General features: G+C 36.1%; 1 protein-coding gene across 1 annotated transcript in view; it reads right to left on the bottom strand.

Annotated features, from left to right (window-relative positions):
- The window catches only part of LOC147556886 (uncharacterized), a 56,891-nt gene that overhangs the window by 4,377 nt on the left and 25,993 nt on the right, over positions 1-26,521 (bottom strand). Inside the window, exons 24-42 of the mRNA XM_086657861.1 lie at positions 21,547-21,596; positions 21,323-21,452; positions 20,565-21,228; positions 19,967-20,484; positions 16,023-16,105; positions 14,797-14,881; positions 12,980-14,664; positions 12,301-12,823; positions 10,250-10,331; positions 10,104-10,167; positions 9,652-9,758; positions 9,075-9,223; positions 8,774-8,964; positions 8,501-8,666; positions 8,349-8,390; positions 8,048-8,091; positions 7,496-7,618; positions 2,377-6,917; positions 1,468-2,288 (exon numbers count right to left, since the gene is read on the bottom strand). Of these exons, the coding sequence (XP_086513987.1) occupies positions 21,440-21,452; positions 21,547-21,596 (63 nt within the window). The 3' untranslated portion in view covers positions 1,468-2,288; positions 2,377-6,917; positions 7,496-7,618; ... (13 more) ...; positions 20,565-21,228; positions 21,323-21,439. The remainder of the gene's footprint in view (positions 1-1,467; positions 2,289-2,376; positions 6,918-7,495; positions 7,619-8,047; positions 8,092-8,348; positions 8,391-8,500; positions 8,667-8,773; positions 8,965-9,074; positions 9,224-9,651; positions 9,759-10,103; positions 10,168-10,249; positions 10,332-12,300; positions 12,824-12,979; positions 14,665-14,796; positions 14,882-16,022; positions 16,106-19,966; positions 20,485-20,564; positions 21,229-21,322; positions 21,453-21,546; positions 21,597-26,521) is intronic.

The following is a 26,521-nucleotide window of genomic DNA, read 5'->3' as shown; positions in this document are numbered from 1 at the left end:
CTAAAGTTCGCTCAATTCTTTTAACACGAATACCTCTGAGCTTATCCCGTTCCCATTGCTAATGACATATCAGGATGTTCAGTCCACTCAATCACAAGACTTTCCGGGAACCTGTATATTCCTCTTTCTTCTCATATTCCTTAAAGAAGAGCTTAACAAAAGTCGTTGGTATAAGACTATCAATATTTTTAGAATTTTCATCTTTTCGGGACTGATGCCATATCTACACAATTTCTCTTATCGTTGAAAGCAGGCCCATAAGAATTTTCGTATTTGTGGCAGCATTAATCTGCAAAATAACCATATAGACAAGTCTTTCGAGCATAAAAGGAAAGCCAGAAGAAAGAAAAATTATCGTTGGAACTTGATTTTGTACCAGCAAAACTAATAGGTAACCCAGAACAACATCAATCTCCATTAGGCAAACGCCACTTGGAAATTGGATCTCCTCCAATCAGGTAACGAACACCAACCCCAGCATCTTCAAGTTCCAAAATTTATCATCTTCTCTTGTGGGAAGTTTCCCTCAACAACTAAGAACAAGAATCATCTTCCTTCCTTTTTGCGGGCTTGGTACCAGCAAGTACGAGTACCAAACATCGAATAGGTGGAGTTAAAAATGGTTGTTAAATAGGTAATATCAAATTCCACATCATTTAATTCCAACTCCTAATTTGACACAAAATACTATCCATACCACATCTAATGTAAAAATCTCTACACCATACGAATATACCTATCTTGAAACAAGTACCATAGCATATGCAAACACATACAAGAAACACACAGATACAGAAATAGAAAGTTCAAACTCCAACACTATCTGAAATACAACCACCAATCAGACACAAATAAGAACAAGAACACAAAAACAAACCAAAATTGAACACCAATATGAACACAAAGAAACACACAACTAGACAAACGCAAGCACCAAAATCCAACTATAACTCAACCACAACCACCACTGGAACATAAACAGCATCAGAAACACAATTACAGGCGCACAAAAGAACACTTGTACAAACACAAACAACAAATATAAACACGAAAACCAAACACAACCACAAACACCAAACACAACCACATCCACGACCACGACCACGAACACATACAAAAACAAATGACAAGACAAGCATTAATATAAACACAAATACAAACCCAAAAATGAACATTATACGAACACAAACCAACACATAAACCCTAGAACCAAACTCCAAGTTTAACTCTAACACAACCACCAATCAAATACAAACATGAACATGATCACAGTTACATAAACAAAGAAACACTTACACGAACACGACCAACAAATATGAACACAAAAACCAAACGCAACAGAAAAACAAAACACAACCACAAAAATTAACCACAAAACGCACAAATAAACTCTTTTAAGCTAACACAAACACAAGAAGAAAAACAAATGATTGAAAACAAACATAGGAAGTTCTGTTTGACACTTACATTTGAATCAGGAGGGGCTAATTTGTTCATGTTTGAGAATTTATGTCAGCTGCAAGCCCTACACGAAATTACCACAACCATTTCGCAAGATCAATCACTGAGTCTGTATGAAGATATCACTACAAGCTGTTCATCTTCTGACTGTGCCATTACATAGAGGTATTTCTCTTACAGTTTAACGGGTGTGTCCTCTTGAGTATCATACTAAGAAGTAAGAAACCCATTACGAAACACTTAATTAGGTAGGAAAAAGTACTTAAAAGATATTGAAAATGATATCTTCTCTTAGAAAGGACAATGTCTGTTTTGGTGATTTTGATAAGAAACTGTACTCACTTTGGAAGAAAAATATGGAACAGCTACAGCAGTATAGACTGACCCAGTAACGACACAATAAGGAAGTGTTCCTTATTTTATGTCAAACTCTAAAATCTCAGATTTGCGAAGAGCTTTAATTACAGCATTGTCTCCACTACATTTCTGAGAATCAAGAAAGTTAAAACCAATATGCTCTCCGTCCCTAACCGGGATTGAAAACACCAAATGGACAAATATATAGTACATTACACAAAGGCTGTAGCACGACTAAAATTTAAACTCATAGGAGACTAAAAGGAATGTAAAGAAAACCAAACTATAGTACCTGTATCTTCCTCTTTCATCTCATAATCCTTAATGAAGTGCTTAACGGAAGTCGTTGGGTATAAGATTACCAATATTTTCAGCATTTTCATCTTTTATGGACTGATGCGATAGCCACACAATTTCCCTTATCGTTAAAAACAGTCCCACTAGAGTTTCCGCTTTGTAGCACCATCTATCTGCAAATACAATCATATACACAAATCTTTAGATGAGAAAAGGAAAGCCAGAAGAAACGCAAATTATCTTTGGAACTTGATCCTCTACCAGCTAATCTAATAGGTAACCCACAACAGCATCAATTAGGTAAGCTACATCCAATCTCAGCATCTTGAAGTTTCCGAACTCATCATCTTAAGTCTGGTGAGAAGTTTTCCTAACAACAACTAAGAACAAGAATCATCTCCCCTCCTTTTGAAGGTTCGGGACCGTCAAGTAGGAGTACAAAATTTGGGATAGGTGGAGTTGAAAATGGTTGTTAGAGAGATAATATCAAATTCCAAGACATTTAATTCCAATACCTAACTTGACAGACACAACACTATCCATACACCACATCTGAAACAAATATTAATGCAAAATCTGAACATGAAATGAATTTACAACCCATCCTGCATCAAGTACTATAGCATATGCAACCACATACAACAAACACACAGGTACACAAATAAACACTCCAAACTCCGAACTCAACCACTAGCTCTAACACAACCATCAATCAGACACAAATACAAACAAGAACACAAAGACAAACAAAAAACGAACACTGATACGAACGCAAACAAATACACAACCACACAAACACAAGCACCAAACTCTTACTCTAAGTCAAACACAACCAATAAAACACAAACAGCATCAGGAACACAAATACATACACACAAATGAACACAAACAACAAACATAAGCACAACACCAGACACCAAAAATAACAACATCCACGCCACAAAACACATACAAACACACAAATACACAAAGCCAGACACCAAACACAACCACCAATCAACTACAAACATGAACAGGATCACAAATACAAATGCTCAAACAAACACTTACACGAACACGAAAAAAAAAATAAACACAAAAACCAAGCACATATACAAAACACAACCACATTTACGACCACAAACGCATAAAAATGAAGTCGAGAGACACGTAAACACAAACACAAAAATAAACCCAAAAACAGACAAGCAAACTAACTTAAGCTAACACAAACACAAGAAGACACAGAAACAGAAAAGAGTAAAAGGACTACAAAAAGACCAAGGGATAGTTTAGTGCTTTAAGATGCAATAATTTGAAATTTCTTTGAGAATAAATGGCTGTTGAGATGCAATATCATATATGTAACTACTGGTTTTGTGAAATGACCATTTCAGCATAAAATTGCTCTAAGAGATCTTTTACATAAGTAATTAATTTTAGTTTGGTTGTTTCTCTTTAGAGCTTGTGGTCTTTGGTATTCTAATTCTTAATACTTTTCTTATACAGACCATCATCATGAAAAATGATTATTATTCAAGCTTAAGTGCTTTACAATATAACATCCTCGAGTATTAAACTAAGTTTCACCTATGATGCAGCGACATATTGAATCTCATTATCTGGAATTGTGTCACATAACCCCAGAGTGAAACCCAAACATATTTTAATCCAAAAAGACCAAAAAAAGCAGAATTTGACGTAAAAACAGAAAAGTTAACAGAAATAAGAGGCATCCATATCACTTTTGCACTGGTGGGACTTTGAACATGTTTTTGCTAGTCATATTTCAGCAAAGCCCCAAACATGAACCGCGGGTTTCTTTTTCGGTTTTTTTGACTTACCCCCTCAACATTAATAGTTAATTGAGTTTACCTTCTAAAGTCTAAGCTTATATCAGCTCACGACGTGCACAAGGTTAATAGAAATATATGAACTAAGAAGAAGAAAATACAAACACCAATGTCATAAAAGGATCAAATAACCTGTGACCAGAATAAAGGAAATCATACTATACGCCAGTGTGAGTTTTGAATCCACATCTAAGTATATGGGAACATAGCTCCCAGTACATCGCAAAGCAAGTATAAAAACACCATGGTGATTTGAAAAGGTAGTCTTATTACCTTTTCTCAAACTCCAAGGGATGCCCTTTACTTAGCGAAGCCACACCAGTAAGTAATTGCAATCTTGAGAAGGTTTCATAACACATCAAGGAATGAAATCTGTGGTATTACGAAAAACGAAAGCTAAGTCTGAAACACCCACATGAAGTTATATTTACAATACAAATAATACTTTTTTCTCTTCAAACACAACCAACAAAAGTAAGAAAAGGGTTGAAGAAGCACTTTACGCGTAATGCAACAGCTTTATCTGTTGATACGATGGTTTCCGGTATAAGACTTGACAATGTGATTGCATATTCATACTTTTTCATACTTCAAAACCACAAGAATACATGAAAAACAGGGTCTTCATCAACACATAAAGCATTTTCACAACTACTAATGAGAAACTGTAAGAAAAAAAAATCAAATTCGAGGTTTTCAAGATGCTCAATAAACACTTACAGTTGGAAATATAGAGGGACAATGAACATTCTTTTACAAGTTTGAACATACAAGATCACAAGGGCTCCTATAAATTAATTGAACATCCAAATGTGTTAAGCGTATGTTAGTACCCACGCCAACCAAAGGAAGCAAACCTAATTATTAATCTGAAAAAAGAAATTCAGGAAGATTACAGGGAAAAAAAGGGACTGCAAAAAGTTTCTGTAAAAGCAACAAGGGAAATAATAGAGGCATGGTCTACCTGGATATACTAATTTCAAACAGGGTACAACTAAAACAATGAGAGAGTTGAGCACACATCAGAGCCCAATACCAACCAAGGGAAAGGAAACCATGATTAATGGTCTGACATAACACCATAACAGTATTTAGCAGATATCAAAACTTATTGGTATGGATTAACAGTATTCAGCAAATATCAAGTATGGATTTTAATCATGTGTGAAGATGTGATACATAACTCATGATACTCAAGATGATTATCTAAGCATATAAGAGAATAAACCACAAGAACATGGCCGGAATTCGTGTTTTTGGAGCTTGCACCTTCGAACTCTATTTCCTTGTAACGAAAAATCCTTCGGGTGGACCAAAAAAATGTTACTCACATTAGGAAACTATACAACCAGGAAACACAATCTTACGAAATTATATAATTAGGAAAGATTAAACAACTAACATGTGACTAGTATCCAGCTAATTACTAGTATACAGCTAACAGACAAAAACAATCCGAGTAAAGGACATCTAATAATGTGTGCAGTGTAGACTTTACAAACTATACAAGTGCCACGAAATAAAAACATACCTTCTGAACAAGAGCTGCAAGGAGTCAGATCTGTTAACATTATTAAACTAATCCAATAACAATCAAGTCAGATCTGCTACATAGGCAATCAATAAAAGTGGATTTTCCTAAGCAGTCAATCGAATAAGTGTGGATTTCAAAGATATGCAGTGCAATTTACATGTTTGCATGCATGGATATGTGAACGAATGCACATGTGACGTAAGAAAGTGAATGTGAGTGACTCCCAACAAGAACCAAAACCCAAGTGTTGGAGATGCCCAAACACTTGTAATGCTCTGTGGGCGAGAAAATCAATTTCTCGAAATTTGCAAAGAATACGATAACAACAAAATACAAAAGCAAGTAGTACGACAACAAATACATGCATGCATCCAATCAGCAAAAAACAATACAACAAAAATGCACAAACTCATACATCAATTACACTATCAAATACAAAAATAGAACTCCAAACTCAAACACAGAGGAACAAACCCCACACAACCGCAAACACAAACACAATGACATAAGAATACAACAATAAAAATAAACACAAACCCAAAGATATAATACACGAACAAACTCAAAACAAGCTCAAACGAACACAAAGAATACATGAAGAAACTCACTCAAACTAAAATGAGCACAAAAAAAGGCAACAAAAATAACAATTCACAAAACAAGGTAACATATGGTTGTGGGGATGCCAGACTGCCCGAGTTCATGATTTCAGATGTCAGAACTGTATTATGTCACAAATTTAAGGGTCTACTGTTTAATTAGTCAACCATAAGTCGAGAATAACTACCACCACTCTGGAGCTCTATACGTTCTGTCCATATAGCGTATCGTTTTTGCAGCATACCTTAATTTTAACATAAGATCAATAGATGATCCTAGCTGCTCAAGTACCTGACCTGCCTTGATTTCTCTACCTAAGAATCTGCATTCCTTACACAAGATACAAGGACATCATATATATGTATATAGATATGCACTCCTCCAAAGATGAAATTGAGATTCCATATATATATATATAGGCACTCTTCCAGAGATGAAATTGAGCTTCCATATCCAATGCTTTTTGAATGTAAATGACACATTAGTAATCAATGTCATACACGAACATTAAAAAATCTGAAATGTAAGGTGAGGAACCAACCTTACTAGCAAGAAAGAAGAGTGCCCACTGTACATACTTCAATCTCGTATCAGATGTATCAAGAAATAGAAACAACTTGGAATTTAACGTACTCACAGTCACAGGGCCATTCAGGTCGCTGCAGTTTGAGCCCTCACTTCAACTGTTTGTTCAACAACCTACATTAGTTCTCAAGGTGAGGCCCCACTGGGTATAACAGATGTCAATTGTTACATAAATAAATGTTTTAAGCTAGCCTGATTCCTGGCAACCATTTTCTTCTTCCCACCATCAATAAGCTCTTGACTAGGAATTGCTGAAAAGATAAACAAGAGCTAAATAAGAATTACCCTTCAAACACCAAAATTCTCTGGTAGCCAATCTAGGGCATTCTCTCTTATTTATAGCAAAGGCAACTTAACTAGAAAAGAGAAAGAAATTGAAATTGTCCTCCAAAGAGCAACCAGTCAGCAGTTTCGTTCGTCAAATCAAACCAAATCCTAGAAATTGCATCAAGTATGACTTACTTAACTTAAGTTGTAAAACACATTAACTTTGTTTCAAAATGTGTGCTTGAGGGTTGCTTGTGTTGCCTGGAAGCAATTCATCAGGTCGTATCGATCTCTCATAAACCTTTTTTGCTCCTAGGAAGGATAACCAAGTACAAGTAGGCATCGATATACAATAGATTCAACACAATGGGCTTCTTATGAAAATGTTAAAAATATCAAAATAATATAAAAATCACAAAATTTGCAAAAAGAACAAGTAAATATATTTTACCACATCCTAAGTTCCTAATAATATATTAATATTGAATGACAAAACACGCATTAAATGTATGAGGTTACTATTTCACATATAAAGGCATGAAAGTGACAGAACAAATCTCACCTGATGCTTTGAATATTTTTCTGGGTTGTTGGTTCACTAACCCTTGGTCCTATATCGAAGACCTCAACTCTCTTATCGTCAATGTTAGTCGTATAAGTGCAGTATCACCAAATTGATCAGAACCTGTATACAAAAAACAAACCGAAGCAAGGACTCCAGGTAACGCCATAACAACAAAAAGTGAAAGATGATAGATATCAGCAGTTAAACTAACTTATAACGGAGCTAGCTTGATGAGATGATTAAAACCAAATAGTAAACAAGCTCTAAAACTTAAACCATGTAAATCCTTGTATATAGATCTAAGAAATTCCTCTGGCCTTTTTAAGTATCCCCATTTATATACGGTCTTATCAATGCAACTGCTCTTGTGCAAGTTAACATTTTTGTCTCTTGTCTCGGATTAGAAATCTTATCATGTCATAGATACAAGTAGTCAGTACCCAAATAATTGATGTATAAACATGTGGTATCATATAATTATAACATGAAAATAAATCTAAGAGCATACAAGATAGAGTTGTGAAAGATAACTAGAAGAGTTGAACTTACTTGCGTTTTTTTCTTAGGGTAACCTATGAATTTAGCACTGCGATCTGCAATGGTACAAACACTTCGGTTACTTACATAATTACTAGTAACGGAACAAAGGTACATAAATTAAAACAAGCTAAACAACTAACAAGTGACTTCTTTTTCTTCCGAGTTCATGAGAATTCCCACAGCTTTTATTTCTGGATCAAAATCTTTGATCAACCAAAATAATAAGCAAAACTATTGCTATGTTTATAAAGTCGTTCAGTTGCCAAAAGAAAGAGATTTTGACAAGATAACAAGTTTATACATCACTTACTCAACAACTTCTACTGTAGACTAGATGAAAGCAGACACTAGCCTGAAAGGCATGCCGCAAGTAGTAAGAGCTAAGATTTGAACAAAACTTGAAAGAACAAAAGTAATTGAAGGGACTAAAACGCAGAAACATGAGCAGTATATTAAACATACCCCGCTTACACTCTCATTTTCGCTAATTCTTCCGACTGCTGACTGCGTCTATTGGAGTCTTTAATCCTATCCAGCTTCCGGAAGCACTTTATGTAGAACATGACAAGTTAACCTTCATCGCTTTTACATTCTCAGGGATTCATGCATCAATCAACATATCAGTTCCCTGTAGTGAGAGAGTGCATACTGTATGAGTATGCTTTTTTAATATTTTGTCAGTAATGCCTGAATAAGATTACATTGACACTGTCTAAAGAGATGAAGAAAGAAAACCTTTGACCTAAAGGATGTGCAAAAATTTAACTGTTAAAGCAAAAACAGATATTAAGGTGTTGACTTCTCCGTGATAATCCAAATTCTTCACACACAAGAAATATTTGTTTGGAAGGTCATGGTTGGACAAGACTTTTTAGATGGATTCCTGAATCATCATCATACCACTTCACAATGTCCAGAGGGATCTTCTAGAAAGTTCAAATGTACAAAGAAAAATACTATTTGAGTAAAGGACATCTAATAATGTGAGCGGTTTAAACTTTACAAAGTATAAAAGTTTCACGAAATGAAAACGTACCTTCTCTCAACAAGAGCTGCAAAGAGTCAGACTGTTAACATGCTTTCATAAAACCAATAACAATTAAGGGAACGCCAAAGCTACATAGACAATCAAAGAAAGTGGATTTCAAATCTACACAGTCAACTGACACGTTTGCCTGCATGAATCTGCGAATGAATGCACGTGTGCGATAAGAAAATAATAGTGTGTTACTCTTAATTAGAACCGAAAAACAAGTTCTGGAGATAATTAAACACAATCACTTATAATAGTTGCATCAGAGAGAAAATTAAACACAACCACAAATACAAAAAATAAAAACAAACCCAAACCCAATACAAAAACGAACTCAAACAAGCTCAAACAAACACAAACCAAAAACAGAAAGAAACTCACTCAAACTAACAGAAAAACAAAACGAGACCGCCAAAATTATAATTCATAAAAGTTCAACTACCATCAATAATGTCACAAACCTCTAGAAGTCTACTATACCTAGAGCTTTAGTTAGTTGACACTAAGTCGAAAATTCAACTACCATCAGTCCGTAACTCAGTAAGTTACTGTCCTTATAGCATATGTTTTTGCAGCATACCTTAACTAACATAAAATCAATAAGACGACCCTAGCTGCTCTGGTACCTGGGCTGCCTTGATTCCTCTCCCATTCTTGATAGAAGGTACAAGCATATCATATTTCTAACTGAAAATTCAAAAAGACAACAACATATTTTAAGTACCAAATGCTGAAAGTACACAAAAATAAAACAACCTTTTGTCAGGTTACCCTTCAACCAAGACACTGAGAACAAGTTTAAACTACTCAGGGCATTTACTAATACAACAAATAATTCCCCAAAGATGAAATCGGGCTGCCACATGTGCTTTTAGGATCTGAAAGACAGATTAGTTATCAGTATTAAACAAAAACATTAAAAGAAATGACATGTAAGGTGCGGAATAAATCTTGCTTGCAGCTAAGAAGGGTGGCCAGGGGCACTGTATTAACTTCAGTCTGGTATCAGATGTAATAGTAACTAGTACAAACCTGGCATTTAACCCCTCACGACAGCTCCAGTTTGAGCTCCCACTTAAACTGATTGGTCAACAACCTACATTATTTCTCAAGGTGAGACCACCCAAGTTACAGCAACTGTCAACTGTTACGCAAAGAAATGTTTTAAGTTACCTCACACCACTTTTGACCGTTCAGTAGCCTGATTCGTGTCATCTATTTTCTTCTTCCAGCCATCAATAAGCTCTTGACTACACATTGCTGAAAAAAATAAAAAAAAAGGGCAGAATAAGAAAGTACTCGTGAAGCACAAAGCTTCTATAGGAGCCAGTCTAGGGTACTCTCTTTTTTCGTAGCAAAGACAACTTAACTAGACAAGCAAATAAGTTGAAATTGTCATCCAAAGAGCAACCGTGCAGCAGTTTCTTTCACCAAATTGAACTGTTCAATTTGAACCTAATCCAAGAAATTGCATCAAGTCTCACTTAACTAAAGCTGTAAAACACATTACCTTTGTTGCCAAATGTGTGCTTCAGGGTTGCTTGTGTTGCCTAAAAGCAATATTGATCTTTCCCAAACCTTTTTGCTCCTAAAAAAGATAACCAAGTACAAGTAGGCATTGGTGTACAATAGAACCAGCACAATAGGCTTCTTAAAGATGTTAACAATATCAAAATAATATAAATATTACAGAAATGGCAACAAGAACAAGTAATTTTGTTTTACTTTACCAGATCCTAAGTTCCTAATAATATCGAACGAAAAAATGGGCATTAAATGTTTGAGGTTGCTAATTGATATATAAAGGCATGAAAGTGACAGATAAAATATCACTTGATGCGATTTGAATCTTTCTAGTTCCGCTCTCTTATGGTCAATATTAGAAGTATACCTTCAGTATCACCAAATTGATCAGAACTTGTACACGAAAAATAACCATACGTACATAGAGTGAAAAATGACAGATAGCTGCAACCAAATAGTTGTAAGTGTTATTTCGTGCACCTAATCTCATTTTAGGAAACGTTTCGCGAAATTTCTGTGAAATTTCGGGAAGTTTCATTCCTTGATTAAAGGGCATAAACATTTGTATAAAAACATTATTAGATTATCGATGGTAATATCAACAGACGTACGATATAAAAGATTAAATAAAATGAAATAAGCGAGACATGATTATATGCAACAATTGCAACAAAAAATTTCCATATGCTTTCATAGCTTTCTATATCACCCATCTTCTAAAGTACCATCAGCTTACTATAGTTATCTACCACCTCGGCACTCAGACCCTACATGACATTTATAATTTTATACAAATACAAAAATCATAAGAACAAGGCCATCCACGGTATGACTTGACAATCTCACCCCATTTTTGCACTTTTTCACACTTCAAAACCCAAGGAATACTTGAAAAGTAGGATCTTCATACATAAAATGCATTATAACAACTAAAAATGAGAAGAAAAGATCAAACTTAAGGCTTTCAAGATGCTCAACTAACATTTGCAATTGGAAGTATAAAAGGACAATATATATTGGTTTAAACTTACCAAGGTTCCGTAAGGTGAAAATCCAAAACACCCTCAAGAAAATGATCTTTTACCATATAAAAAGCTTTTCACTTCAAACACAACCAACAAAAGTAAGACATTAGAAATCATCAAGAGGGTTGAAGAAGCATTTTAGTCGTAATGCAAGATCTCTATCTGTTGATACGATGCTTTCCTGAGTTGACAACGTCACCCAATTTTTGAAATTTTTTGTACTATAAAACCTGAAAAATAGCATCTTCTTCAATACACAAAAGCATTTCAACCACTAACGATGAAAAACTATACAAGAGTCCCTCTAGTTGAACATCCAAACATCTTGAGCATATGTTAGTACCCAAAAACAACGAAGGGAAACGAACCTTGGTTATTAATCTGGCATAACACCATACCACAATTTAGCAATATTAGCTTAAAAATTTAAACTCATTGATATGCAATTTTATCCTGCAAAGATATGATATATAACTCATGATGATTGTTTAAGAATATAAGAGAATAAACCACAAGAACATGGTCTAAATTCATGTTTTTGGAGCTTGCACCTTTAAACCCTATTTCCTTGTAATCCTTTCAAATGTAAAAAAAGAAAATACTATTCAAGTAAAAGACATCTAATAGTGTAGCATTGTAGGCTTTACAAGCAATAAAAGACTCACGAAATGAAAACTTACCTATACTCATCCAAAGATGAAATTGGGCTGACATATGTGCTTTTAGGATCTGAAAGGTAGATTACACGAAATTACCACAACCATTTCGCAAGATCAATCACTGAGTCTGTATTAAGATATCACTACAAGCTGTTCATCTTCTGACTGTGCCATTACATAGAAGTATTTCTCTTACAGTTTAACGGGTGTGTCCTCTTGAGTATCATACTAAGAAGTAAGAAACCCATTACGAAACACTTAATTAGGTAGGAAAAAGTACTTAAAAGATATTGAAAATGATATCTTCTCCTAGAAAGGACAATGTCTGTTTTGGTGATTTTGATAAGAAACTGTACTCACTTCGGAAGAAAAATATGGAACAGCTACAGCAGTATAGACTGACCCAGTAACGACAGAATAAGGAAGTGTTCCTTATTTTATTGCAAACTCTAAAATCTCAGATTTGTGAAGAGCTTTAATTACAGCTTTGTCTCCAGTACATCTCTGAGAATCAGGAAAGTTGAAACCAATATGCTCTCCGTTCCTAACCGGGATTGAAAACACCAAATGAACAAATATATATAGTACATTACACAAGGGCTGTAGCACGACTAATAGATCTCTGGAAGAACAAGGAAGCAATTAAAATTTAAACTCATAGGAGACTAGAAGGAATGTAAGGAAAACCAAACTATAGTACCTGTATCTTCCTCTTTCATCTCATAATCCTTAATGAAGTGCTTAACGAAAGTCGTTGGGTATAAGATTACCAATAATTTCAGCATTTTCATCTTTTATGGACTGATGCGATAGCCACACAATTTCCCTTATCGTTAAAAATAGCAGCATCTATCTGCAAATACAATCATATAGATCCAATCCCAGCATCTTGAAGTTTCGGAACTCATCATCTTAAATCCGATGAGAAGTTTTCCTAAAAAACAACTAAGAACAAGAATCATCTCCCCTCCTTTTTGCGGGTTTGGGACCGGCAAGTAGGAGTACAAAATTTGGGATAGGTGGAGTTGAATATGGTTGTTAGAGAGATAATATCAAATTCCAAGACACTTATTTCCATTTCCTAACTTGACAGACACTATCCATACACCACAATTGAAACAAATATTAATGTAAAATCTCGACATGAAACAGAAAGCCAGACACCAAACACAATACAAACATGAACAGGATCACAAATACAATCGCACAAACGAACACTTATACGAACACGAAAAAAAAACATAAACACAAAAACCAAGCACAAACACAAAACACAACCACATTTACGACCACAAACACATACAAAAGCAGTCGAGAGACACGTAAATACAAACACAAAAATAAACCCAAAAAGAGACAAGCAAACTAACTTAAGCTAACACAAACACAAGAAGACACACAAACAGAAAAGAGCAAAAGGACTACAAAAAGACCAAGGGATAGTTTAGTGCTTTAACATGCAATAATTTGAAATTTCTTTGAGAATAAATGGCAGTTGAGATGCAATATCATATATGTAACTACTGGTTTTGTGAAATGACCATTTCTGCATAAAATTGCTCTAAGAGATCTTTTATATAAGTATTTAATTTTAGTTCAGTTGTTTCTCTTTAGAGCTTGTGGTCTATGAGAGGTATTCTAATTCTTAGTATTTTTCTTATACAGACCATCATCATGAAAAATGATTACTATTCAAGCTTAAGTGCTTTACAATATAACATCCTCGAGTATTAAACTAAGTTTCACCTATGATGCAGCGACTTATTACATATTGAAACTCATTATCTGGAATTGTGTCACATAACCCCAGAGTGAAACTCCAAACATATTTTAATCCAAAAAGACCAAAAAAGCAGAATTTGACGTAACAAACGGAAAAGTTAACAGAAATAAGAGGCACCCATATCACTTTTGCACTGGTGGGACTTTGAACATGTTTTTGCTAGTCATATTTCAGCAAACCCCAAACATGAACCGCGGGTTTCTTTTTCGGGTTTTTTGACTTACCCTCTCAACACTAATAGTTAATTGAGTTTACCTTCTAAAGTCTAAGCTTGTATCAGCTCACGACGTGCACAAGGTTAATAGAAATATATGAACTAAGAAGAAGAAAATACAAACACCAATGTCATAAAAGGATCAATAACCTGTGACCAGAATAAAGGAAATCTTACCATACGCCAGTGTGAGTTTTGAATCCACATCTAAGTATATGGGTATATCACCCAGTACCTCGCAAAACAAGTATAAAAACACTGTGGTGATTCGAAAAGGTAGTCTTATTACCTTTTCTGAAACTCCGAGGTATGCCCTTCATTTAGCGAAGCCACACCAGTAACTAATTGCAATCTTGAGAAGGTTTCACAACACATCACGGAATGAAATCTGTGGTATTATGAAACACGAAAACTAAGTCCAAAACACCCACAAGAAGTGATATTTTACAATACAAATATTACTTTGTTCTCTTCAAACACAACCAACAAATGTAAGACAAGGGTTGAAGAAGCACTTTACGCTTAATGCAACAGCTCTATCTATTGATACGATGGTTTCCCGTGTAAGACTTGACAATGTGATTGCATTTTCGTACTTCTTCATTCTACAAAACCACAAGAATACATGCAAAATAGGATCTTCATCAGCACGTAAAAGCATTTTAACAACTACTGATGACAAAATGTAAGAAAAAAAAAATCAAATTCGAGGTTTTCAAGATGCTCAATAAACACTTACAGTTATAAATATAGAGGGACAATGAACATTCTTTTACAAGTTTGAACATACAAGATTACAAGGGCTCCTATAAATTGTTATTGAACATCCAAATGTGTTGAGCATATGTTAGTACCCTCACCAACCAAAGGAAGCAAACCTAATTATTAAGCTGACATAGTGCAATAGCAGAAATTAGCAAATATCAGTTAAAAACAGAACTCATTAGTATGCAAATATAAGAGTATAAACCACAAGAACATGGTTTGAGTTCGTCGTTTTGGAGCTTAAACCTTCAAACTCAATTTCCTTGTACTTAAAAAGCTTCCCAAAGGAAAAATATTGTATCAGTAAAGCCCAAAAGGACTATTTACGAGTTTGCTTGCATAGCTACGTGAATAAATGCACGTAATTTAGTAAGATAATGACACTGATCAGACCCTCAACAGGGATCAAAAACCAAATGTTGGAGAAACCGAAACACTTGTAATCGTCGAATGGTTGAGAAAATCTATTTTCGACCTTTGCAGAGGATCAAATACGAGAAAAATACACTAACAAGCAGTCCAGTAAGACACACATGCACGCACTCTATCCAGAAAAAGAATACGAGAAAATACAAAAACAAAAATAAATAACGAACACAAACACAAAAAACAATAATAATAATAACATAAGAAAAAAGAAACATAAACACACACGAAAAAATAAAATATACAAACAAACTCAGACAAGCCCAAACAAATAGAAATACAAACAAAAAATACACGAAATAACTTACTCAAACTAACACCAATATAAAGAAAGGCCGACAAAAACAACACTTCATAAATCAAGATGATTTATGGTAGTGGGAGATGTCAAACTTCATGAGTTAATATTTCCCAAAACTCTACTATCTCACAAACCTTTAGAAGTCTAGTGTACCTAAAGTCATGATTAGTTGACCGTAGGTCAAGAATTCAAACTACCAACACTATGCAACTTCGTAAGTTTTGTTCTTATATCGTATATTTTTTGCAGCATACCTTGATTTTAACATAAAATCGACAATTCCGGGTGCTCTGGTTCTTCAGCTTGCCGTGATTCCTCTTCCTAATGATTTGCGTACCTACAAAGAAAACAAAAAATAAAAAAAAGAAATTCAGGAAGATAACAGGAAAAAGAGGGAGTGCAAAAATTTTCTGTAAAAGCAACAAGGAAAATTAATAGAGGCGTGGGCTACCTGGATATACTAATTTCAAACACGGTACAACTAAAACAATGGGAAAGTTGAGAATTTCAACTTCAAACTCACTTGATAAGTGCAAACTGACTTTCAACTTCACACACACTTGATACACGAAAAGTAGGATCCTCATCAATATATAAAATGCATTTTAACAACTAATGAGACAGCATAATAAAGATCAAATATAAGGTTCTCAAGATGCTCAAACAAACATTTACAATTGGAAATATAAAAGGACAATATACATTGTGTAAATATACCTAGGTACCTTTAGTTGAAATGGCAAAAAGAACAAGTAAATTTAATTAACCGGATCCTAAGTTTCTAATAATGTTAATTAAAAAACAGGCATTAAATGTTTGAGGTAGAAATTTGAGATGTAAAGACGTGATAGTGACAGATAAATTATCACCTGATACAATTTGACTATGTTCATGCTCTGATAAATTATCAGAGAGCTCAATCTCTTATGGCCAATGTTACCAGGTACGTGTCAATCCATATCACCAAATTGATCAGAACATGTAAATAAATAAATAAAATTACAAGCAAAGGCTTCAGGTTATGCCGTAAGTACACAAAGTAAATGATGACAGATACCAGTAATCAAACGAACTTATAGTCAAGCCAGCTTGATGAAACGATCCATATGCTAAATAAACTTCAACTTAAACCATGCAAGTCTTTCTATATAGATCTAAGAATCTAAAATTCCTCTGGCCTTTTTACGTATCCCAACTTGTTACTTGTATACGCTCTTATCAGTGCAGCCGCTCTTGCGCAAGTTAACATTTTCTCTTGTGTCGTATTGGAAGTATGGTAATGTCATAGATACAACTAGTCAGAACTCAAATAACTGATGCATAAAGCCATAAACATGTAGCATCATATAGACACAAAATGAAAAGGTATCCCAGAGCATACAAGATGCACCAGTGCTGGCAAAGTACTTTCAGTTGCCACAAGACTTTCCTTCTATTGGAAAGATAACTAGAAGAATGCAACTAACTAAACGCTTTCTTAGGGACATGAATTCAGCACTTCGGTCTGTAATGGTACAATCAATTCAGTTACTAACAGAAGTACTGGTAACCAAAATAATGGAAAACATATTAAAACAAGTTAAACAACTAACCCAGCGACTAAGTTTGGTTCCCTGAAGCTACTTATGACTTCGTTCATAACTATCCCCTTGCTCCCCTTCGTTCTGGAATCTGACATAGTTTCCCATAATATCGCTGATAGAATCACTCTGATTTCAGTGGAATACTGTTGAACCCTAGAAACATCCATTGTCCTGTCATAGTTCTCATAATATTGCTGAAGGAGAGTAGGAGACATCTATATGCAACAATGGAAACCGAGGATAAAAAAAATAGTTTTGGAGCTTAAACCTTCAAACTCAATTTCCTTATACTCAAAAACCTATCCAAAGAAAGGATCAAAGGACAATGTTTCTTTTATCGATTTTGGTAAGAAAATGTACTCATTTCAGAACAAAGATATGAAACAGCTGCAACAGTAGAGATTAACCCAGCGACGACACAACAAAGAGGTGTTCGAGTGATATTAGGTGACATGAGTCGTTTTTGTGTCGCTAATTATACAATGGCAGTATCACGCCTAACGGAAAACTGAGATAACAAGGAAGTGAAAAAAGTTCATGCTGCGGGATGTTTTTCTAGTATCCCACAAGCTTGGGGCAGCATATGTAGACTGAGCTACAAGTTCGAGCTCAAGCTTAGTAAGTGTGATGCTGTTTGGATGGGCTCATAAAGCATTCCTCAAGAACAAAGCTTGTGTCTGTTGGGCTTGGGTGGCATAAGGGAGGACACTAATTATAACTAATAGGGCTAGGGTCGTTATAGGTGTAGGTTTAAAATCTCGTATTAGTGTCTCCCTATAAAGTAGTCTAACATGTTTAGCAGTTACAATAGCATTTCAGTTAAATCTGTGTGCCTGCTTCATCATAGGCAATATCAATTCCGTTAGATCTGTAGAGAACGTTAGATGGTTTATTAGAAACTGAAATACTACAGAAGTTCGCTCGATTCTTTTAACACGAATACCTCTGATCTGGTCCATCCTAATAACATATCAGGGTCCATCCACTCAATCGCAAGACTCTCCGGAAACCTGCAATCTAACTAGGAGAGCTGCTTAAAGTTTAAGAAGAAACTTTTAATATTTTAAACAAATAGGAGACTAGAAGGAAAATAAGGAAAATCAAACTACAGTACCTGTATATTCCTCGTATTTGTGGCAGCATTAATCTGTAAGCACAGCCATTTAAACAAGTCTTTCGAGCATAAAAGGAAGGCCAGAAGAAACGAAAATTATCTTTGGAACTTGATTATGTACCAGAAAACCTAATAGGTAACCCAGCACAACACCAATCTCCATTAGGAAAACTACACCTCTAGGAAATTGGATCTCCTCCAATAAGGTAACCCACAACAGTCCCAGCATCTTGAAGTTCCAAAATTTATCATCTTCTCATGTGTGAAGTTCTCCTCAACAACTAAGAAGAAGAATCACCTTCCTTCCTTTTTGCGGGCTTGGTACCAGCAAGTACGAGTACCAAGCATCGGATAGGTGGAGTTGAAAATAGTTGTTAGAGAGGTAATATCAAATTCCACGTCATTTATTTCCAACTCCTAATTTGACACAAAATACGATCCATACACCACATCTAATGTAAAAATCTCTACAAGATACAAATATACATCCTATCTTGAACAAGTACAATAGCATATGCAAACACATACAACAAACACACAGATACACAAATAGAAAGTCCAAACTCGAACACTATCTCAAACACAACCACCAATGAGACACAAATAGGAACAAGAACGCTAAAACAAACCAAAATGGAACACCAATACGAACACAGACAAACACACAAGTAGACAAACGCAAGCACCAAAATCCAACTATAACTCAAACACAACCACCAATTGTATATAAACAGCATCAGGAACACAATTACAAGCGCACAAATGAACACTTATACAAACACAACCAACAAACAAAAACACATACACAAATAGAAAGTCCAAACTCGAACACTATCTCAAACACAACCACCAATGAGACACAAATAGGAACAAGAACGCTAAAACAAACCAAAATGGAACACCAATACGAACACAGACAAACACACAAGTAGACAAACGCAAGCACCAAAATCCAACTATAACTCAAACACAACCACCAATTGTATATAAACAGCATCAGGAACACAATTACAAGCGCACAAATGAACACTTATACAAACACAACCAACAAACAAAAACACGAATACAAAATTCACAACCACGACCACAAACACCAAACACAACCACATCCACGACCACAAACACCAAACAAAACCACATCCACGACCACAAACGCATACAAAAACAAATGCCAAGACAAGCATTAATACAAACACAAATACAAACCCAAAAACGAACAGTTGTACGAACACAAACCCAAGCACCAAACTCCAAGTCTAACTCTAACACAAGCAATAATCAGATACAAACATGAACATGATCACAAATACAAACGCACAAACAAACACTTATAAGAACACAACATATATAAATTCACAAACAAAACACAAGCACAAAAACAAAACACCACATTCACAACCACAAACAAAAAAATAAACCCAAAAACACACAAATAAACTCATTTAGGCTAATACAAACGGAAGAAGAAGGTTGAAAAAAAAAAGTTCTATTTGACACTTACATTTGAGTTAAGAGAATCTAAGTTGCTCATATTTGAGAATATGTTCTCATAAAACTTGGTATCCTTCTAGTTGTACGTTGTACTTTAACTCTACTCCCCCCCTAACCACCATACAACCCATCAGACATTTTTTGTTGCAACACATTTCTCTTTTTCTCCCGCATGCTTTCTGCAATTATTGGTTAAAAAAATAAATATGTGGTACTAGGATCAATCTCACGAGTTTCTTTATGTCCAGTTCATCTAGATGGAAAGATGCTTATGGGCATCTATAAAATGCCTTTACGTTCACATGCTCAAATTCTAAACCTGTTATAAATAATAATGCTCCTCAAGATATCTGTAGTTAAAAAGACAAAAAACTATTCAAACATGAACAATACTAGATAAACTTAGCTGCATAGTTAACAAAAAACAAAGGAATTAGCAAATTAAATGGGAAGTTTCGAAAGGTCGAAGATCAACCAGATTTTTTTGTTCAGCAACTGAAGAAAATTAAGAGCATGGCCAGCGATAGCCTGCATTCAAGTCCAAAACGACAAAGATGAGAGAGGAGAAATAAGTTATGAGATCGGAGAATCAAGTGTTATTACATAACCTAACAAGGAGATGATCAACAACGGACATGATAACAACACATTTTAAAGAATACTGATGTCGGAGGCTCACTTCGATCTGTACACGGAAAAAGGAAAATGTAAAAAAGAAATTGAGTTACTGACACTCGAATAATGAATCTGGAGATAGAATTAGTGATTGTGATCATCACTTACCACAGAAGAATTAGATTGTGATCCCATTTGCAGTAAATGCTGAAGCAATTTATCCAATCAAGTAAGGCTACAGCCAAAACAGCAGTGCTTTAGAATTTCTCAGCTGCTTTCTGGTAATGATATAATAATATATTAGTTCTAGTTCTGCTTGTTTACACAAATTGGAATACATGATATATGAAGGCTTCGGCTAGAGACTTCGTTGAACAAAACCGAAAGAGCTATATTTCTCTTCAACCACTATTAAAATAAGAAGCTCTAAAAGGAACGAGATGGGACAACACGAAACAACCTTTTCAGCAATAGCGCCAGAAGGCGAGAAAAAGACGTCTCTCGTTGTGAGGTTGAGAAATCTTACAAGTGTCACAATAGACAAATGAAACAACTTCATCAATCTGAATATCAGCTAGAAATCTGCACTGAATCTCCTACCAACGTAATCTTAAACTTCTATCCAGTACATCAGGATGGTCTTAATGAAATCGAGTCCTTAATGAAACAAGAAATCTTATATTAACAAAAGAAAAGGAAATCCCTCAGAGAAGGCGAAAACTATATGAAGAAGAAAAGAAATGGATCATACCTCCAAACACACACAGACCTTATCGTAGTCCTGTTCAAATTTTAAAAATTCAGCATCATATTCCTTCACCATAGTCCATAGGTACCTATCCCTTGAGATTCGTGATAGGTTTACCATTTAAAGCATGAACCTAAAACAAGTTCAAATAAGAGAAGACTGTTAAGATTTAAGAACCCGTGGATAACAAAAAAACGGGTTATGAAACGACATGCTTATCTCCTCACATGAGTGTTAACATTGTCTCATAACCGATGTTTATGTCAGCTGCAAGCCCCTACACGAAATTACCACAACCATTACGCAAGATTTTTTTTTGAAAAGTTAGAATGAATTTTTATTAGAATGAAATAGCTATGTACATAGGGGGGAGGCTAGAGGTGAAACTTTCACAACATCCAAGCCTCCCAATTGACTACTACATCCAAGTATGTAACATTCTTAAACTTATCAATTCTCCTAATCCAGGAATAGATGATGCCCTTGACATCTTCAATGTCAACCAGAGAATTCAGATTCTTTTCCTTAAAGATTTTACTATTCCTGTCATACCAGATACTCCAAACAATAGCAGCTGGGAGTAGCTGCCATACCTCCTTTCTGTGCTTCCTTTTAACCAATCCATCCCACTGAGTTATCATCTCATGAATGGAATTCGGGTGGCACCACTGAGTTTTCAACAATCTAGCAAAATAGATCCAGATGCCAGCTGCCACCCTACAATGGAGGAACAGGTGGTCAGCCGATTCCTCCTCTTCCTTACACAGGATGCATCTGTTAGGAACTTGGAAGCCCCTTCTTTTCAACGCATCCACAGTTGGGACTTTCTGTACTAAAATGGCCCAAATGAAGAAACCCACTCTTGGTGGGATTGCCTTGATCCAGGCAGATTTGGATACGCAAGGCTCTAGGATGTTATCATCTATATCCAACCTTCTATAGCAATTAGCAACTGTCATAGGGTCACTCTCCCCATTACTCCAAACTCTAGAATCCGGCTCATCTGAGAACTTTGCTTCCTGAAGGATTTGCAATAGGTGGACATATTGCTGCAGCTCCCAATCATTAAGGTTTCTTCTGAGTATAATGTCCCAGGATTGGCCTTCGATACTATACATCTCTGCCACAGAAGCTATAGGCCTGACTGCCACTCGAAAGATATCCGGGAAGCTTACACTTAAGCTAGTCGACCCAATCCATTTGTCCGTCCAAAATTTAATATTTCTTCCATCCCCCAGGACCCATTTTGTGATAGCATGATAGTCCTTCAGGTGTGCCACTATTCCTTTCCAAACTCCACATCCAAAGGGTGTGGTCTTGCATTTTCTAATCCAAAGATCACAGCTCCCACCATACTTACTATGTATAACCTTCTGCCATAGCTGGTTTCTCTCCTTGTCCATCCTCCACAGCCATTTAGTGAGGAGTGCTTGGTTCATATATTTTAAATTTTTCACTCCCATGCCTCCTTTACTTCTGCTAGTGCGAACCTGGCTCCAGTTAATCCAGTGCATACTCTTAACACCATTAGTTTTATTCCATAGGAAGGCGCACATTTTGCTATCAATGGTCTTCAGCACTCCTTTTGGTATAGAGAAAAGGGATAAGTAATATGTGGGTAGAGCCTGGAGGACTGATTTCAGCAGAGTTATTTTCCCCCCTTTAGATAATAATTGACCCTTCCAGGCAGCTAGCCTTTTGTTAATCCTCTCTATTATAGGATCCCACAGCTTTTTGGATTTATAACTTTCACCCAGAGGGAGTCCCAGGTAGGTGGTGGGGAGGGAGCCCACCTGACACCCAAACTCCTTAATCATGTCCTGGCTCATATTATCCTCATCTACCTTGGTAGCACTATAGATGAAGGACTTGTGCATATTAACCTTGAGGCCCGAAGCTAGCTCGTACCAAATTAGTATGTCCCTCAGTCTCCTCAGCTGGTTGGCATCCTCTTCAATGAAAAATAATGTGTCATCTGCAAACTGAAGGTGATTGATCTCATCACCAGCTTCATCCGCTCTGAATCCTTTAATCCAGTTCCTTTTTCCTGCTTCTTGGAGACAGTTGCTCAAGACTTCTGCAACCAAAAGGAATAATAGTGGAGAGAGGGGGTCCCCCTGTCTGATGCCTCTGGAACTTTGGAACACCTCCGACGGTCTTCCATTAATCAGGACTGAAAATGAGGCTGTAGATATGCACGAGTATATCCAGCTTCTCCACTTATACCCAAAACCCATCCTCTCCATAGCCTGATACAAGAAGTCCCAACTGATCCTGTCGTAGGCCTTTTCTAAGTCTGCTTTTACAACTAAGCCTTTAGTCCCCCCTTTCCTTCTAGAATCAATTAGCTCATTAGCTATAAGAACTCCGTCTAAGATCTGTCTGCCACTCACAAAAGCCCCTTGGAAGGGAGAGATTAGACTTCCTATCACACCTGCCAGCCTCATAGCCAATACCTTAGCAACAATCTTGTATGCTCCCCCAACTAGGCTAATAGGTCTGAACTCCTGGAATCTAGAACTATTTTGGGTCTTAGGGATCAGAACTATGAAGGTATGGTTGAGCCTCCAATGGAACAATGCCCCTTCCGAGAATTCAGCAATCATATCCATAAATAGAGGCCTGATGATGTCCCATACCCTGACGAAGAAGGATATGGGAAAACCATCCGGCCCTGGTGCCTTATCCTTAGCCATCTCCTTAATAGCATTCGACACTTCCTCCTCTGTTATATCAGCTTCTAGAGACTCAGCCTCTATACCAGACAAGGAAGGAAGGTGCATATTATTTATCCCTGGTCTCCACAGTCGAGGTTCTTCATACAAGTTACTGAAATATGAGATGGCCTCTTTGCTTATCTCCTCTTCTTCAGAAATTACCACATCATCCTTCATGATGACGCCAATCCGGTTTTGCCTCCTTCTGCACTTAATAATTTTGTGGAAGTAAGCAGTGTTTCTATCCATTTACGCAAGATCAAGCACTGACACTATATTCAGATATCATTACAAGCTGTTCATCTTCTGATTGTGCCATTACATAGAAGTTGTTCGCTAACAGTTTAAAGGGTGTGTCCTCTGGTGCATTATACTAAGAACCGAATTAAGGAACACATAAATAGGTAGAAATGAGTACTTCAAATATATTGAAAATGATACTTCTGTTAGAAAGGGCAATGTCTCTTTTGCCGATTTTGATAAGTAAATGTACTCATTTCAGAACAATGATATGGAACAGCTACAACATTAGAGACTAACCCAGCGACGACACAACAAAGAGGTGTTCGAGTGATATTAGATGACATGAGTTGTTTTTGTGTCGCTAATTATACAACGGCAGTATTACACCTAATGGAAAACTGAAAGAACAAGGAAGTCAAAAAAGTTCATGCTGCGGGATGGTCTTAATGAAATCGAGCCCTGTAATGAAACAAGAAATCTTACAGTAACAAAAGAAAAGGAAATCTTTCATAGAAGGTGAAAACTATACGGAGAAGAATAGAAATGGATCATACCTCCACATACACACAGACCTTATGGTAGTCCTGTTCAAATTTTAAGAATTCAGCATTATATTCATTCACCACACGTACCTATTCGGCTATTCCTTGTGATTCGTGATAGGTTAACCATTCAAAGAACGAACCTAAAACAAGTTTAAATATGAGAAGCTTCTTAAGATTTAAGTACCCGTGGATAACAAGAAAACAGGTCACGAAATGACTTGCTTATCTCCCCACATGAGTCTTAACATTGTCTCATATTCGATGATTATGCCAGCTGCATGCCCCTTCACGAAATAACCATAACCATTTCGCAACATCAAACACTGAAACTATATTAAGATATCACTACAAGCCGTTCCTACACGAACCCCGTTACGAAACAGTTAATTAGGTAGAAAGAAGTACTCAAGAATATTAAAAATGATATCTTCTCTTAGAAAGAACAATCTCTTTCAGTGAGTTTGATAAGAAACAGTACTCACTTCAGAAAAAAGATACAGCACAGCTACAGCAGTAAAGACTCACACAGCTACGACACAATAAAGAGGTGTTCCAGTGGTATTAGGTGACATGAGTTGTTTTTGTGTCGCTAATTATACAACGGAAGTATCACGCCGAATGGAAGACTCAAAGAACAAGGAAGCAAAAAAAGTTCATGCTGCCGGATATTGTTCTAGTTTCCCACATGCTTGCGGGAGCATTTTGAGACTGAGCTACCGGTTCGAGCTCAAGCTAAGTAAGTGTGAGGCTGTTTGGATGGGCTCAGGAAGCATTCCCCAAGAACAAGCCTGCACCTGGGCTTGGGGGGCATGAGGGAGGATCCTATCTATAGCTAATATGCAAAGGTCGTTAGAATTGTAGGTTTAAAATCTCGTGTAAGTGTCTCGATATAAAGTAGTCCAACATGTTTAGCAGTTCCAATAGCAATTCAGTTAAAGTTGCGTGCCTGCTCCATCATAAGCAATATCAATTCTGTTAGATCTGATGAGCACATTAAATGGTTTATTAGGAACTGAAATACTACCGAAGTTCGCTCGATTAACACAAATACCCTTCTGATCTGGTCCCTTTCCCATTGCTAATGACCTATCAGGATCCATCCACTCAATCGCAAGACTGTCCGAGAACATGCAATCTAACTAGGAGAGCTGCTTAGAGTTTACGAAGAAACTTTTAATATTTTAAACCCATAGGAGACTAGAAGGAAAATAAGGAAAACCTAACTACAGTACCTGTATATTCCTCTTTCTTCTCATATTCCTTAATGAAGTGCTTAACGAAAGTCGTTGGTATAGGACTATCAATATTTCCAGAATTTTCATCTTTTAGGGACTGATGCCATAGCTACACAATTTCTCTTATTGTTGAAAGCAGGCCCACAAGAGTTTTCGTATTTGTGGCAGCATTAATCTGCAAACACAACCATATAGACAGTCTTTTCAGCATAAAAGGAAACCCAGAAGAAATGAAAATTATGTTTGGAACTTAATTTTGTACCAGCAAACCTAATAGGTAACCCAGAACAACATCAATCTCCATTAGGCAAACTACACCACTTGGAAATTGGATCTCCTCCAATTAGGTAACCCACAAGAGCCCCCGCATCTTGAAGTTCCAAAATTTATCATCTTTTCTTGTGGGAAGTTTTCCTCAACAACTGAGAACAAGAATCATCTTCCATCCTTTTTGCAGGCTCG

Source organism: Eschscholzia californica, unplaced genomic scaffold (genome assembly GCF_041429995.1).
Source record: "Eschscholzia californica isolate CP2 unplaced genomic scaffold, dmEscCali1.0.p SCAF_2, whole genome shotgun sequence".
NCBI lineage: Eukaryota > Viridiplantae > Streptophyta > Magnoliopsida > Ranunculales > Papaveraceae > Eschscholzia > Eschscholzia californica.
Note: the sequence above shows the minus strand (reverse complement) of the source record. Positions and strands in the feature narration are given on the sequence as shown.